This window comes from Bufo gargarizans, chromosome 3, assembly GCF_014858855.1.
Source record: "Bufo gargarizans isolate SCDJY-AF-19 chromosome 3, ASM1485885v1, whole genome shotgun sequence".
NCBI lineage: Eukaryota > Metazoa > Chordata > Amphibia > Anura > Bufonidae > Bufo > Bufo gargarizans.
Window position 1 is genome coordinate 403,694,123 of NC_058082.1, and position 14,258 is coordinate 403,708,380.

General features: G+C 43.0%; 1 protein-coding gene across 1 annotated transcript; it reads right to left on the reverse strand.

Moving 5' to 3' along the window:
- Nucleotides 1-11,907: 11,907 nt before the first annotated feature.
- Nucleotides 11,908-12,846, reverse strand: LOC122933372 (olfactory receptor class A-like protein 1). Its single transcript, XM_044288332.1, has one exon. The coding sequence runs from the start codon at nt 12,844-12,846 to the stop codon at nt 11,908-11,910; it is 939 nt and encodes a 312-aa protein (XP_044144267.1).
- Nucleotides 12,847-14,258: the final 1,412 nt, after the last annotated feature.

Sequence of the window (14,258 nt, forward strand, 5' to 3'; positions counted from 1 at the left end):
ATTGTTAATGGCCACATGGCACCTGTAATGCACCTTTAACCTCTTCAGGACACAGGGCGTACCGGTACGCCCTGATGTCCTGGTACTTAAGGACACAGGGCGTACCGATACGTCCTGAGAATTTACGATCACCACAGCTCCGCCTGCGGCGATCGGAAACAAATTCCTGCCGAAATCATTCGGCAGGCACTCTGTACCAATGCCCAGGGGGGTCTTGTGACCCCCCAATGTCGGCGATCGCAGAAAACCGCAGGTCAAATCAGAGCTGCGGTTTTCAGCGTTTCCGGGTTATTTGGGTCTTTAAGGAGACACCAATCACCATCCTGCGATTCTGTGAGGTGGCGATCACGTCACCTCTCAGGATCACCTGCGATTGGTCCCTATGCGGCATGTGGGCGGAGTGCGGCAAGTTTGAATTTCCGCTACTGCTCTCCATTCCGGTCCGTGGAGCGGGGAGAGCAGCAGGAGATCACACTGCCCACCATCTTGTGAGTTTTTGGTGTCATCAGGCACCTTAGGAGGCAGGGACAGGCAGGGGCAGGCAGGTAGTGGGAGGTGTAGGCAGGGGTAGTTAGGGCAAGTTAAGGGTTAGATTAGGCAAAAAAATATATCTTTTTTGGTCTGTGAGCCCCCTTATCGGGTCTCTGGGGTCCACAGCAGTTAGCTGTGTGACCTAGACCCCCCCAGGGGTGCTGCAGCTTGCCCCCCCACACACACACTTACTGTTAGCGTAACGCCCACCCAGCCCCACAGCGCATTTGTAATTATCTTTTCGTTTTGACACTTTTTTAAACTTTTTTTAGTTAGGGATATATTTTTTTTATAGCTATAGGGTAAGTGCGTGAACACCCGTGCCCCACACACACCTAGTAAAGATTTACACACACGTACATACACACGCAGACACACACTCCCCTATGGCCCACCGGACCTTCTCGGCCGAGGAGGCATACACCCTCCTTGCCTCCGAGTCCGAGAGCCCCATTGAGGAGGAGGATGACCCCACGTTCCTGTTGTCATCCGCTTCCTCATCATCATCAAGCGATGATGAGCCCCCAAGGCGGATCGAGGGGACCCCCATGCTAGCGACCCTGTGGCCCAGCCTAGTACGAGCAGCTCTGGGACTCGTACTAGTTTTCCGGACCACCAGGTCAGTCCACCTGAGCCCCCTGCAGGTGGACTTGTCTGGTGTACCCCAGAGAACTTTGAGCCTGCAATTCCAATCAGGAATCCAGATTTACACAGTGGGCTTCACTGAATACGACTTTTTCAGTCTTTTTTCAGTGAGGAACTGGTAAATCTGATGGTGGAGCAGACGAACCTGTACGCCCAACAGTTCGTCGCTCAAAACCCGGGTTCGTTTTTGGCTGGGCTCGGTGGCTGGCCCCCGGTCAGTGCAGCCGAGATAAGGACGTTTTGGGGCCTCATGCTGCAAATGGACCTAGTCAAAAAGCCCAGTGTCAGGCTGTACTGGAGTGGGGACATCCTCTACCAGATCCCACTTCACAGTATGGCCATGACACGTTCCCAATTTGAGGCCATCCGGAAATGCCTGCATTATGCAGATAATGCAGCATATTGCCCCCCCCCCCCAAGGTGATCCTGCCTATGACCGTCTGTATAAGATACGGCCGGTCATCGATCACTTTGGGGCCAAATTCATGGAGGTCTATGTACCTGGAAGGGAGGTCGCGGTTGATGAGTCTCTCATTGCATTCAAGGGGAGACTCATTTTTCGCCAGTATGTTCCCTCAAAGCGGGCGAAGTATGGCGTGAAGCTGTACAAACTATGTGAGAGTACCTCAGGGTACACTTACAAGTTTCATGTGAAAGAGGGGCGAGATTCCCGTATTCAACCCCCAGAATGTCCCCCCACTCTGGGTGTTAGCGGGAAACTTGTGTGGGACCTTATGCACCCACTGCTAGATAAGGGTTACCACCTATACGTGGATAACTTTTATACTAGTATCCCCTTGTTCCAGTCCCTCGCCGCCAGATCCACATTCGCTTGTGGGACCGTGCATAAAAATCAGCGCAGCCTCCATGCCTACCCCCTCCAGGTACCTATCCCCAGAGGTGAGACCCATGCCCTTACCAGTGGAAACCTGCTGCTGGTCAGATATAAGGACAAGAGGGATGTCCTTGTACTGTCCACAATTCACGGTGACGGCATCACCCCTGTCCCTGTGCGAGGTACCACGGCAACGGTCCTCAAGCCCGATTGTATCGTCGACTGCAATCGGTATATGGGAGGGGTTGATCTCTCTGAGCAAGTGCTCAAGCCATATAACGCCATGGGCAAAATCAAGGCATGGTACAAAAAAGTTGCGGTCTACTTGGTGCAGGTTGCCATGTACAACTCTTTTGTACTGTTCCAGAGCACTGGCAACACAGGGACATTATTCCAGTTCTATGAGGCAGTCCTCAAGACCCTGATCTGTACCTCAGGAATTGGAGGCACCCAGATCGTCCCTGTCCAACACTTTCCAGGTGTGGTCCCCCATAATGGAAAGAAGGGACAAACCCCCCAAAAATGCAAAAACAAAGTGTAATAGCAAGCGATCAAAAGTCATATAGCACCCCAAAAAGTGGCAATAAAACCTTCCCCTCATCCCGCAAAAAATAAGCCCCTACCTAATACAATCGGCTAAAAAACAAAACAAAAATGACTCAGACTATAGAGATACAAAAAATTTATTTTTTTGTATCCAAAAAGATAATAGTCTAAAACCTTAATAATTGTAAAAAAAATTGACTTATTAGGTATCGTCGCGTCCGTAATAATCTCCTCTGTAAAAATACCCCATGACCCAACCCCCCAGATTAACATGGTCCAAAAAAAAAAAAATATTTAAATGGTGCCAAAACAGCCATTTTTGGCACTTTTCCATTTCGATCTGTTGTTGCCGGTAAAAACCTAGGGTTAACAGCCAAACAAAACTTAATATTTATTACCCTGATACTGCAGTTTACAGAAACGCCTCATTTGTGGTTGTAAACTGCTGTATCAGTAAAAGGGAAGCGCAAAAGTAAAGGACCGACATGGTTTCTGGAAGGCCGATTTTGATGGCCCTTTTTATTGACACCATGTAATTTTAGAAGCCCCCCTGATGCCCCCCTAGAGTAGAAACTCCCTAAAAGTGACCCCATCTAAGAAACTACACCCCTTAAGGTATTCAAAACTAATTTTACAAACTTTATTAACCCTTTATGTGTTCCTCAACAGATTATGACAAATGGAGATGACATTTCTGAATTTGAATTTTTGGTAACCTTACCTCACAAAAATGTAATATAGAGCAACCAAAAAACATATGTACCCTAAAATTAGTCCCCAAAAAATACGCCACCTTTTCCCGTAGTTTTCTTAATGGGGTCACTTTTAGGGAGTTTCTACTGTAGGGGTGCATCAGGGGGTCTTGAAATAAGACACAGTGTAAATAAACCGTTCCATAAAAATCTGTCCCCCAAAACCCACACGGCGCTCCATTCCCTCTACACCCCACCGTGTGGCCGTCCAGTAGTGTACGACCACATATGGGGTGTTTCTGTAAACAGCAGAGTCAGGGCAATAAATATTCAGTCTTGTTTGACTGTTAACCCCTGATTTGTTAGTGGAAACAATTTTGAAATTTCATCCCCATTTGCCAATAACTCTTGTGCAACACCTAAAGGGTTAACAAAGTTTGTAAAATCAGTTTTGAATACCTTGAGGGGTGTAGTTTCTTAGATGGGGTCACTTTTATGGAGTTTCTACTCTAGGGGTACATCAGGGGGGCTTCAAATGGGACATGGTGTAAATAAACCAGTCCAGCAAAATCTGCCTTCCAAAAACCATATGGCGCACTTTTCCCTCTACGCCCTACTGTGTGGTTGTACAGTGGTGTACAACCACATATGGGGTGTTTCTGTAAACGGCAGAGTCAGGGCAATAAAGATACAGTCTTGTTTGACTGTTAGCCCTTGATTTGTTAGTGGAAAAAATGGGTTAAAATGGAAAAATAGGCAAAAAAAAAAAATTCTGACATTTCATCCCCATTTGGCAATAACTCTTGTGGAGCACCTAAAGGGTTAACATAGTTTGTGCGATCAGTTTTGAATACCTTTAGGGGTGTAGTTTCTAACATGGGGTCATTTTTGGGTGGTCCCTAAAAAAAATGTGTTTTTGAAAATTTCTGAAAATTTCCAAGATTTGCTTCTAAACTTCTAAGCCTTGTAACGTCCCCAAAAAATAAAATAGCATTCCCCAAATGATCAAAACATGAAGTAGACATATGGGGTATGTAAATTAATAACAGTTCTTGGAGTTATTACTATGTATTGTAGAAGTAGAGAAATTGAAAGTTAGACATTTGCAAATTTTTCCAAATTTTGGAAATAAAAAAGATTTTTTTTTTACTCCATTTTACTAGTGTCATGAAGTACAATATGTGATGAAAAAACAATCTCAGAATGGCCTGGCTAAGTAAAAGCGTTTTAAAGTTATCACCACATAAAGTGACATTGGTCAGATTTGCAAAAAAATGGCCTGGTCCTTAAGGTGAAATAAGGTTGTGTCCTGAAGGGGTTAAACAGAGGCTGTTGCTAGTATGGGGTCTGGCTGGTGTTAGATGGGAGGTCCATATGAATAGTATTGCTGTTCTTGCCTGCAATCTCCAAATCTGCATATTTTTGTTTTGCGCTCCCTGCTTTCCCAGAGCCATAACTTTTTTATTTTTATATTCACATAGGCGAATGAGGGCTCTTTTTTTGAGGGACAAGTGGTACTTTACAACAACACCATTTAATATTGAACTGGGAAGTGGTAAAAATTCCAAACGGGGTGAAATTGGAAAAAAAAAAAAGCAATTCCGCCACAGTTTTATGATTTTTTTTTATTTACAACGTTTGATGTGCAATAAAACTGACCAGTTAATTTCATTCTACAGGTCAGCTCAAATCCGTAGATACCTTATATGTATAGTTTTTGTTGCGTTTTGATAAAATAATAAAAAAGTTGGAAAGAAATCAGTTTTATTTTTTCATTGCCATATTTTGACCCCTAGAACCTTTTTGTCATTATGTGTATAAGGCTGTGTGGGGGCTAATTTTTGGCGTCGCAATCCTTTCATTGATACAATTTTGGGGTGTGTATGACTTTTTGATCAGTTTTTATTTATTTATTTTTTATAAAAAATGAAGCCACCAAATGCAAATTGCAGCCATTTTGACGCTTTTTTCTGTTTCGCCGTTGTATGGAGAAGATATTTTTATACTATGGGCATTTTAGCACATGGAGATACACATGATGTTAATTTTTTATTTTTTTTAGTTCTTTTATTTTTATTTTGGAAAAAGGGGGGTGATTAGAATTTTTATGTTTTTCTCTATATTTAAAAAAATGTATTTATTTTTTTACACTTTTTTATAGTTCTAGCACTAGCATTGGAGTCTATGAGAAAATGACTATTTTCCTATGGAGCCCTATTACAGGCAAGAACTCCATACGAAACACTGTGCAGCAGCCTCCTATCATTCACTATGAAAGGGGTTGCTGCACACAAGCTGCGGCTCCTCCGATTGCCACACGAGCATCACCGGAAGCGCACGCTACCTGTGTTTCATGCGCTCAGATGCCATGGTCAGGATTGACCACGGCATTTGAAGAGTAAAATGTCCGTGAGCAGGATTACCACCGGTCGCGGACATTAGCTGTGGATGTTTGCTGTATGAGTGGCACCATATTTAAAGAACCGGCTAGAGCTGCACTAGTAAGGCGCTGGTCGGGAAGGAGTTAATCAGCTCTAGCAACCCATTTCTTCAACTTCAGCTCTCTCCTGGCATACAGGTGGGAGCACTTCTACTGCCATCTGCTTTTCCTCCCTTTCAACATCATCTAATATCGATAACAATATGTCACCAGGAACATCCCGCTCCTCATCACTCTGCATTTTTCAGACATTTTTAGGACATGGAGACTTTAAAGGATGATTTAGAAGAAGTAAAGCCAGCAAAAGATGAGGATGGTCATCATTAAGATATGGCCCCCCTAAGGGGTGCAAACTGGATGTAATGGTTGGTATGGTGGCCCTGGAATAATAAAGGCCTCCATCTTATTGGTATTGAATTACATATCTTAGTTTACGGCTGATGTAGAAATAAGTACATTTTGGAATAAATAAATATGGGATGGCTATCTGTGGATTGGCTGGCTGCACGGCATTGAGGGTGAGCTTGCATTCTTGGGCTTCTTACGTTCACTTTGTAACATATGCAACTGCCAATTTATCGTTCCCGAGATATTCCTAAAAAATGACCTGCATTATCCAATACAAGCCTGCCAGCCTTTCACTTAAATCCTAACTGCCATACACACGGTCACATGTCCCTTATCAGCCAATAGAAGCGCGGAGGTCCTACTCCAGTTTGCCATAACAACTGATCACAGGTTTTTGCCGTTCGCAGGTCCTTAAATATTCAGTCATATGACGTATGACGGCATAACTAAACTGCTACATGCATGGGGGGCAGGGGCCACTATTAAACAGACGAGTGCTGTGGAGTTCACTGTTAAAGGGGCGGGAGCTGTAGAGTTCACTGTTAAAGGGATGGGCACCATGGAGGTGACTGTTAAAGGGGCAGCCACTGTGAAAGTCACTGCTAAAATGGAGGTGAAAGTCAGTGTTAAAGGGGCAGTCACCATTAAAGGGGCGGCCATTGTGAAAGTCACTGTTAATGGGGCGGTCTCTGTTAAAGGGGCGGCCACTGTGAAAGTTACTGTTAAAAGGGCAGCCACCGCAAAAGTCACTGTTAAAGGGGCAGTCACTGTTAAAGGGGCAGTCACCATTAAAGGGGCGGCCACTGTGAAGGTCACTGTTAAAGGGGTGGTCACTGTTAAAGGGGTGGTCACTATGAAAGTCACTGCCAAACAGGCGGTCACCGTTAAAGGGTCAGCCACTGTGAAAGTCACTGTTAAGGGGGCAGTCACCGTTAAAGGGGCGGCCATTGAAAAGTCACTGTTATTTAACATAAAATTGCAATAAATAAATGCCCGAGCAATGCCGGGTCATCAGCTAGTTTTATATAATTACCTCCTCCACCATAACAACCTCTGTACTATTCCTGGGTGTAAATGTAATATTTTTTTTGGCATGCTTTTTGTGCAACTGTACAATTAGAGCTGGAAAGGGCCTGATTCCTGGAGTCCTCCTCCTTGTATTGTTTTTTTTACAAACCAAACTAACATTCTATAAAGAAGTGTTGATCCAAAAATAAGTAAAAATAGATTTTTGTTGCAGGAACATATTTGGGTAAGGACATTTTAACCCCTAACGGTCTAAACGTCGCATTCCCTTGCTGTTTTTTATGGAATAAATCCACTTTATTTACCACAAACCGACGAGTGCTGCAGATTTTTTCGTATTGCTATTTGATGGTGGATCAACAGCCAGGATCCCGATCTGCTGGCACCAGTACTACCGTGGTGAAGGTATAGTGCATGGACTTTCCAAATTGGCTGATTTTTGGAAACAGGAGTGCTGCCGGACCTACTTATATTGTAACCCCTACCAACAGTCACAAAATTCCCTTTCCAAAAATGTCACTTTTTTTTTTGTAGGTTTTGAATTTTTTACCTCTGCAGAACGCCAGACCTGCAGGGTATTGCGAAGTGAGGTCACGGTTATGGGCAATCGAGGGTTACTCACTGCTTATAGGAGAACCCGGGGCAGGCCTGTGGCAGTGAAGGAAAGGCTGGCACAAAGTTCCTCTGGGGCACACTCTGTAGGGACCAGGCCTGATGGTGTATGAGGTGCCCTGGATGTTGCAGATGTTTTGAGTGCCTGGAGCAAGGTCCCTTTAAGGATTGTGACGCCAGTGCCTGTAACGGTGGCACATCGATTTATAGCAGTAGTAATTGAGGGACACAGATGGTATGATGAACCAAACGTTGCTTTACTTGGGAACAGTCCAAACTTTGTACATACAATTGATAATGATGCAGTCCCTTTATAACAATGCTCCACAAGCAGGCTTATCTCAATACTGGCAGGTAATAATCTTGCAAGATACTTGGAGGGTAAACAGACCAGGCTGCACTATCTCCACGGCTATTCTGGCTGGCTGTATCCCAAGGCCCGGATGCCTAAATGCTGGCTTTAATCCTTGGTACTTAATCTTGCTCCCGTATTGACCCTTGCTCTTATTATGTAGTACCTCTGCCCATCAGTTTACTTATCTGAGCTGGTTGTACTGGCACTGCTGGGTTTAAAGGTGGCTGCAGGTTGCTCCCAGGAGGTCCATTCCTACTACTGGGGTTACTTCTTCTGTGGTTGTAGGATTACTGGTCTCCAGGCAGGCTGTACTCCTTCTAGCCTCCTGGTGGCAACTAGAAGCCTGGACTATCTAGCTGCATGTCAGAAGGAGGCCCTCAACATATCTCTGGCTGGTGCCTTCTCACTTCTGTCTCCACAGACTCCTGACTATGACCTGACCCCTCCCTGTCTGGGCCTGGACATTTATACTAGGGGCTCCTCTAGTGTCTAGGATGTCTAACTACACCCCAATAGGCCTGCTGAGCATATAACAGGGGAACCAACAAATATAAAAGCACATAGAAAATACATTACAATGCATGTTTAAACATAACCTCACTGTCCCTTAGGAGTAGGAGTAACACGTAACCCAATTGACCCTTGTGTAGTTCCCACCCCTACCTAGTGGGACACTACACCTCCAGTAAACAAAGCTGACAGAAGAGCATTTTAACTCCTTAGTGACATATCTTATTTTAGTCTTAAGCAATAGTAGCAATTTTCCCCTCTGTATTGCACTGGTCATAATAAGTTTTTATTTTGTCTTCAATTTAACTGTATGAGACCTTGAATTTAGCAGAATGAGGGAGGAAGACTAGATTCCTCTCTAGTAATAGTTATTGTTGCTATAACTGCAACTTGTAATGCGTGTTTTACACTAAGATCCAGTATGGACAGAATAGGGAAAAGTGTATAAATCTAAGCTTTATTGATATTTGTGTGTGTGTGTGAGGGGGTTTATAGATGTTTGGTGTGACCAATTTGATGCCTTTATCCGGACTTTGCTAAAAGTTAGTGTCATGGTGTCAGTGAATGACATAGAAAGCTGAGTAGATGAACAAGCCCTCATCTTCTCACTACTTGACTGAAATAAATGCACTCATATATCAAGAAAAAAATGTTTTCTGATTGATGGAAGATTGGGGAGGGGGATAGCTAAAATGCGCCAAAGTGCATGCTACTTTCACTCTGGGGACATGTACAATAACACAGGGAGAAACATTTCACTTCCACCACTTCCCCCCTCCTCCACCATGCTGGCTGACATCTCAGCCAGCTGAAGGGGGAGTGACGGCTTAAACTTTTCATATCTTAGATATTGCAGCCCTCACTGGACCAAGTGCTGTAACTCTCTCTGTACTGTAGCTAGTTCTGTGATCTTGGTATTGTTTTAAAACTTTAAAACAAGACCAACATTGTGTCTGTATCTCAATCACATCCTGAAATTGAGTCCTCAGAAGGGGCTACCCTTCTGTAGCCACACAATCCTCAAACTGTTCAAAACAGTAGAACACTGTTCAGAATGATCAGTGTGAGGGTTAATGTGCATTTTTGTGATTCTGTCTACATTTTGCCATAATCAGCCAACCATCTGTATATGTATATGGTGTTCCTGATGGCTGATAATCAGAAGAAAGAAGGGTAGGTCATGATGGATTTCCATATGGTTGATCTTTTGTTCTCAGAAGCCACCACCAGAGATCTCTGCTAGCAGCTAAGAATACTTGTGTATGGGCACATCAGGAGAAATAGCTGCCAGCTGAATGCACATTTGATAGCTTTGATATAAAATGTATAGCCAACATCAGAATTATGACAGAGACAAGATAATTTTACTTTACTTGTCCAAAATATGATTTCCATTGAAAGCATGCAAATTTTCATCATTAGAGACTCCCACGTGACATATAATAATAATAAAAAAAATAACAAATAAGATAGTACTCTGTTACTATCAACAGTATTACCATCCTATTACAATCAATAGAAGCATTGCAGCAAAGTTCCTAAAATGAGTACAGGAGTGAAGGTCATGCACACTAACCTGCAAGACAGAGCAAGAAGGCTGTATGACTTGTAAGTATAGATTGACACTACTGCCACGCACAGCCGAATAGCCGCTGATAGTCTCCTTATGTACAAAATTGTTCTATTTTACCAATACCAGTACCAGTATCCAGAAAGTGGCCAACCCCTTTAAGGATTTTGCTACAAAAACTTTGAGTTCTGTGCCATGTGCTAGGCATAAAGTGTATAAATCTAAACAGGGCCCGCTGTCTATTCAGACTCATGCACATGCTATATGAAGGCTCAATTTTGTATGAAGTCTTACTAGGGCTTTCACAGAGATGAATGAGTCCTGTACAAAGGCTTTTTTCCCATCAGGTGTTTTATGTGTGGGGGTAGTACGTGCCAAATAGCCATCTTACAATACATACACATTGGTCACCAGTATCCAAAAAGTGGCCAATCCTTTTAAAGTGGTTGTTCACCTTCAGGGGCTTTCTGCCAGATCCCCCCAATGTCACCAGACCAGTGAAGGAAAGTATACTTACCTGCTCACCACCACTGGGCTCCTGCTCCTTCAGCCCCCCGCCACTGCTACCAAGCTCTAGTCTTTGCATGACAATATCCGGTTTGATAGGTCTATGTGGCTGCTGCCGCCAAAGACTGGCCGAAGAGATTATGTGTCCCCCATGTGTTACTAGATCTTATGACTCATAGAGGACACATCACTGCTGCGACCAGTCATTGAGGCAGGTCTGCAGCAGCCACATGACCTCTGTCAAACAGTAAGTTTACCAGTGGGGACTGGAGTATGGCAGCTGCAGCAGAGGACAGAAGGTACAGGAACCCAGGTCTGCCAGTGTGTGTGTGTTTGGGGGGTGAGTATGAAAAAAAGGCCCCCAGAGGTGAACAACTCCTTTAAAGATAGAGAAGCAGTTGAATAATTATCATGGATTTTGGGTTTATCCAGTTTTTCTAGTTCATCTGATAACTTATTGTATAGTATTGTGATTTATTGTAGATAATATTTACCATATTTTTTGCTCCATAAGACACTTTTTTCTCCCAAAAATGGCGAAAAATGGCAATGCATCTTATGGAGTGAATACTAGTGAGCACTTCCATTATGGAAGCCATCACTAGTACACAGTAAGACTGGGGAGCGGTGAATACAGCGCTCTTGGAGCTGACTGTACTCAATGTTCCCTGGTCTTCCCTGGGCGCTGTGCTGCACTGGCCTGACTGCATACAACAATGTAAGGTCACAGTTAAGTGAGGCACCCAGAGAAGACCACAAAGCTGTGAGTGCAGGAACAGCTACAAGATCGGTAGAGTGGCAGTGAGATCCAGAGCAGGAGAGAAAAGTTAATTTATTTATTTTGTGTCTGATGAGGCTCTGAGGTCTAATAGTTACTGAGCATTTGATTTGGGGGTCTGATCTGAGGTCTGATTTGGGGATCTGATCCGACGCCTGAGAATTGGGGTCTGGAGTTCTGATGAGAAATGGGGGTCTAATAGGGGTCTTATAGAATGTGTCGGCAGATAAGAACCATTTGGCCCATCTAGTCTGCCAAATGAGATCTTATGAAATTTGGGGGTCTGATGAAGAATTGGGGGTCTGTTCTGAGGTCTGATGAGGATTGGAAGTCTGATTTGGGGGTCTGATGAAGACTGAGGGTTTGATCTGAAGTCTGATGAATAATTACAAAAAAAAATTATTTTCTTCTTGCAAATCCTAGGTGTGTCTTATGATCCAGTGCGTCTTACGGGATGAAAAATATGGTATAATAAAAAATTCTGTATATTATACAAACATCAGACATATTGTCTATATTTGGCATACATAAACCTCCACTGTTTTCTGCTTCATTGCACACTTTATGCCATTCTGAATTTTTCGATTGGAGAAAATGATCAAAATGGGACTCAATGAAGCATAGCAGGATGAGAAGAAAACTCTCATGTCTGTAATTGTTGAAGGTACTTGTGACACAGTCAGCATGTATATCCATATTATATTGTCTATCCCAAAGAAGATAACGTACAGCAGTACCAGCCTCAGCACATCTTGAGCAGCCTTTGTTTCAGCAGTCAGGTTTCGGTCACCATTTTGTCTTCTGATGCCCTGAACTTGTTTACGATGTCTGTACAGAGTCCGTAAAATGAAATAACTGGTAAAAACCATAATTGCAACAAAAGCAAAATCTCTGAAAGATACTGCAAAGCCATTGAAAATGTAGCTCATCTGATCAGGAAAATAGACATAACAAAATCCAAGGTTTAAGGTGAAACTAGGAATGCTGACATTTCTTGGTAGAGCAGAAAAAAATGGCGCTGCTATACACACAGCCATATTTATCACCCAGAGAGAAACTAGGGATAGACTCAAGAATTTCATGTCTTTCAGCTTGACAAAGGACCATCTTATATTAGGGGAGATAGTAACAGCTTGTAGTACAGTCAGCAGACAGGTCACACATACAGACAATGCGCGCACAATCCTGTAAATATACACAATAACTTTGCAAAAAACATCATTCAGCACATGGTTTATTCCAAAAACCGTCATTGTCTGTGGAACTCCTCGTGTTAGCAGAACCATCATGTTAACAAAGGCTAAATGGGAAAGAACTATGTCAACCGGCATGAGTTTGCATTTACTGTAGAGTATGGTTGCATAGGACAGTAAAATGACACAATTACTTATTATACCGACACTTGTCTGGAGAAAAAATGACATTCCTTTAATGATAATGCAAAGATCCATTTTATATTTAAGAACTTCTACAGCAGGAATCAGTGAATGAATACCTGCTGCTTGCGAGAATCTTCTCATTCAGTTGACTTTGGTAGCAAATTCATTGTCAAGTCGAAGGTTTCTTGCCTGCAAAAATCGTACTCTGGCATGGCATCTATCGAAAAGATTATTAATTGCATTAAAATATGTTTATGTATAATATCTGTCTCTTATACCTATCTCCACACATATGCACAGATTTATTGAATTGTTACTTCATTTATTTATTTATATCTTGTAAATCCATGGCACATCATTAGGATATGGCATCAGTTTATGATTGGTGGGGTTAGCTAACATTTTATAAGATCGGAAAAGGGAAGGGAGTACCCCAGACCTGAGGGTATCTGCAATTGATTGGTTTGCTATTGATATGTTTTGCTATGTTCATATATGCCCTGTACACCAGCTGATAAGGTATGGTTGGAATTAGGAATGTGACTAACCATCCCATTCCTCCCCTCTTGGTAGGAGTGGGCTGGACCTGCTTCTTGCCAGTAGGGGGAGTTCTAATGGGACTTGAGAAGGAAGGAAGAACATGCTTACTCCAGGAGGGTCTTAGGGACCAATTCTTATTCCAACTCTTCTGTGAGACCACTACTCCAGAAAGACTGCTAGAATACCAAAGATACAGATACCTGAAAAGCTACAGCTTTTTATAGTCAGCAGGGTGACCAGCAAGCCACCGCTTTATGGACCCTGCTGCACTTAAGGGATTATGGCTCATACACTCATCACCTAGATTACACCCAGGCCAGACCAACTCAAAGCTTGCATTACACAATATACACCCATAACCAGAAGTGTGAGAAGTTCAAAAGAGAGTCATCAGCAATATATCACATTAGAGGTGGCCTTAACTGCCACTTTGCCAGCCACCATCCTCATCACTTGGAGATAAAAACTGCAAGATGTACTACAATTTACCTTTTGTACAGTGAATAGAGACTTTTATACCTTTACTTTGTTCCTGATTCTTCAAGCCACCTTTCCACTGAACCGATCTCCAGGGATCAATGGCCTGAGGGAGCACACCGCCATACATCTCATCAGGGCCACTACCACTCCCATCCTCTCCACCGGCTCCCCAGGGACTTGCTACAGGACTACCCCTTTAACTTTCAAAATACAGCACTGGAGACCACATCCTTACTGCAAATGACTATTTATGCCAACAAGCAAAAATAGTTAAGTTTTGACCCCATAAACCTGGGGCTTTCTCACGTTTGAGAAAAATTTACGGTTCCAAAACACTTATTTTCTTCTGATGTATCCTTGGTTTTCATTTTTGATCTATTGTCTTACTGCAAAACTCAGTTACCCTTTATCTTCATTTTGCAGTTAGATGATGGGAAAGTAGTATAACTTCAAAATATACTATC

What these genes read in the sequence shown, in the direction of transcription:
- LOC122933372 (XM_044288332.1), bottom strand. Translation starts at nt 12,846, where the DNA reads ATGGATCTTTGCATTATCATTAAAGGAATGTCATTTTTTCTCCAGACA.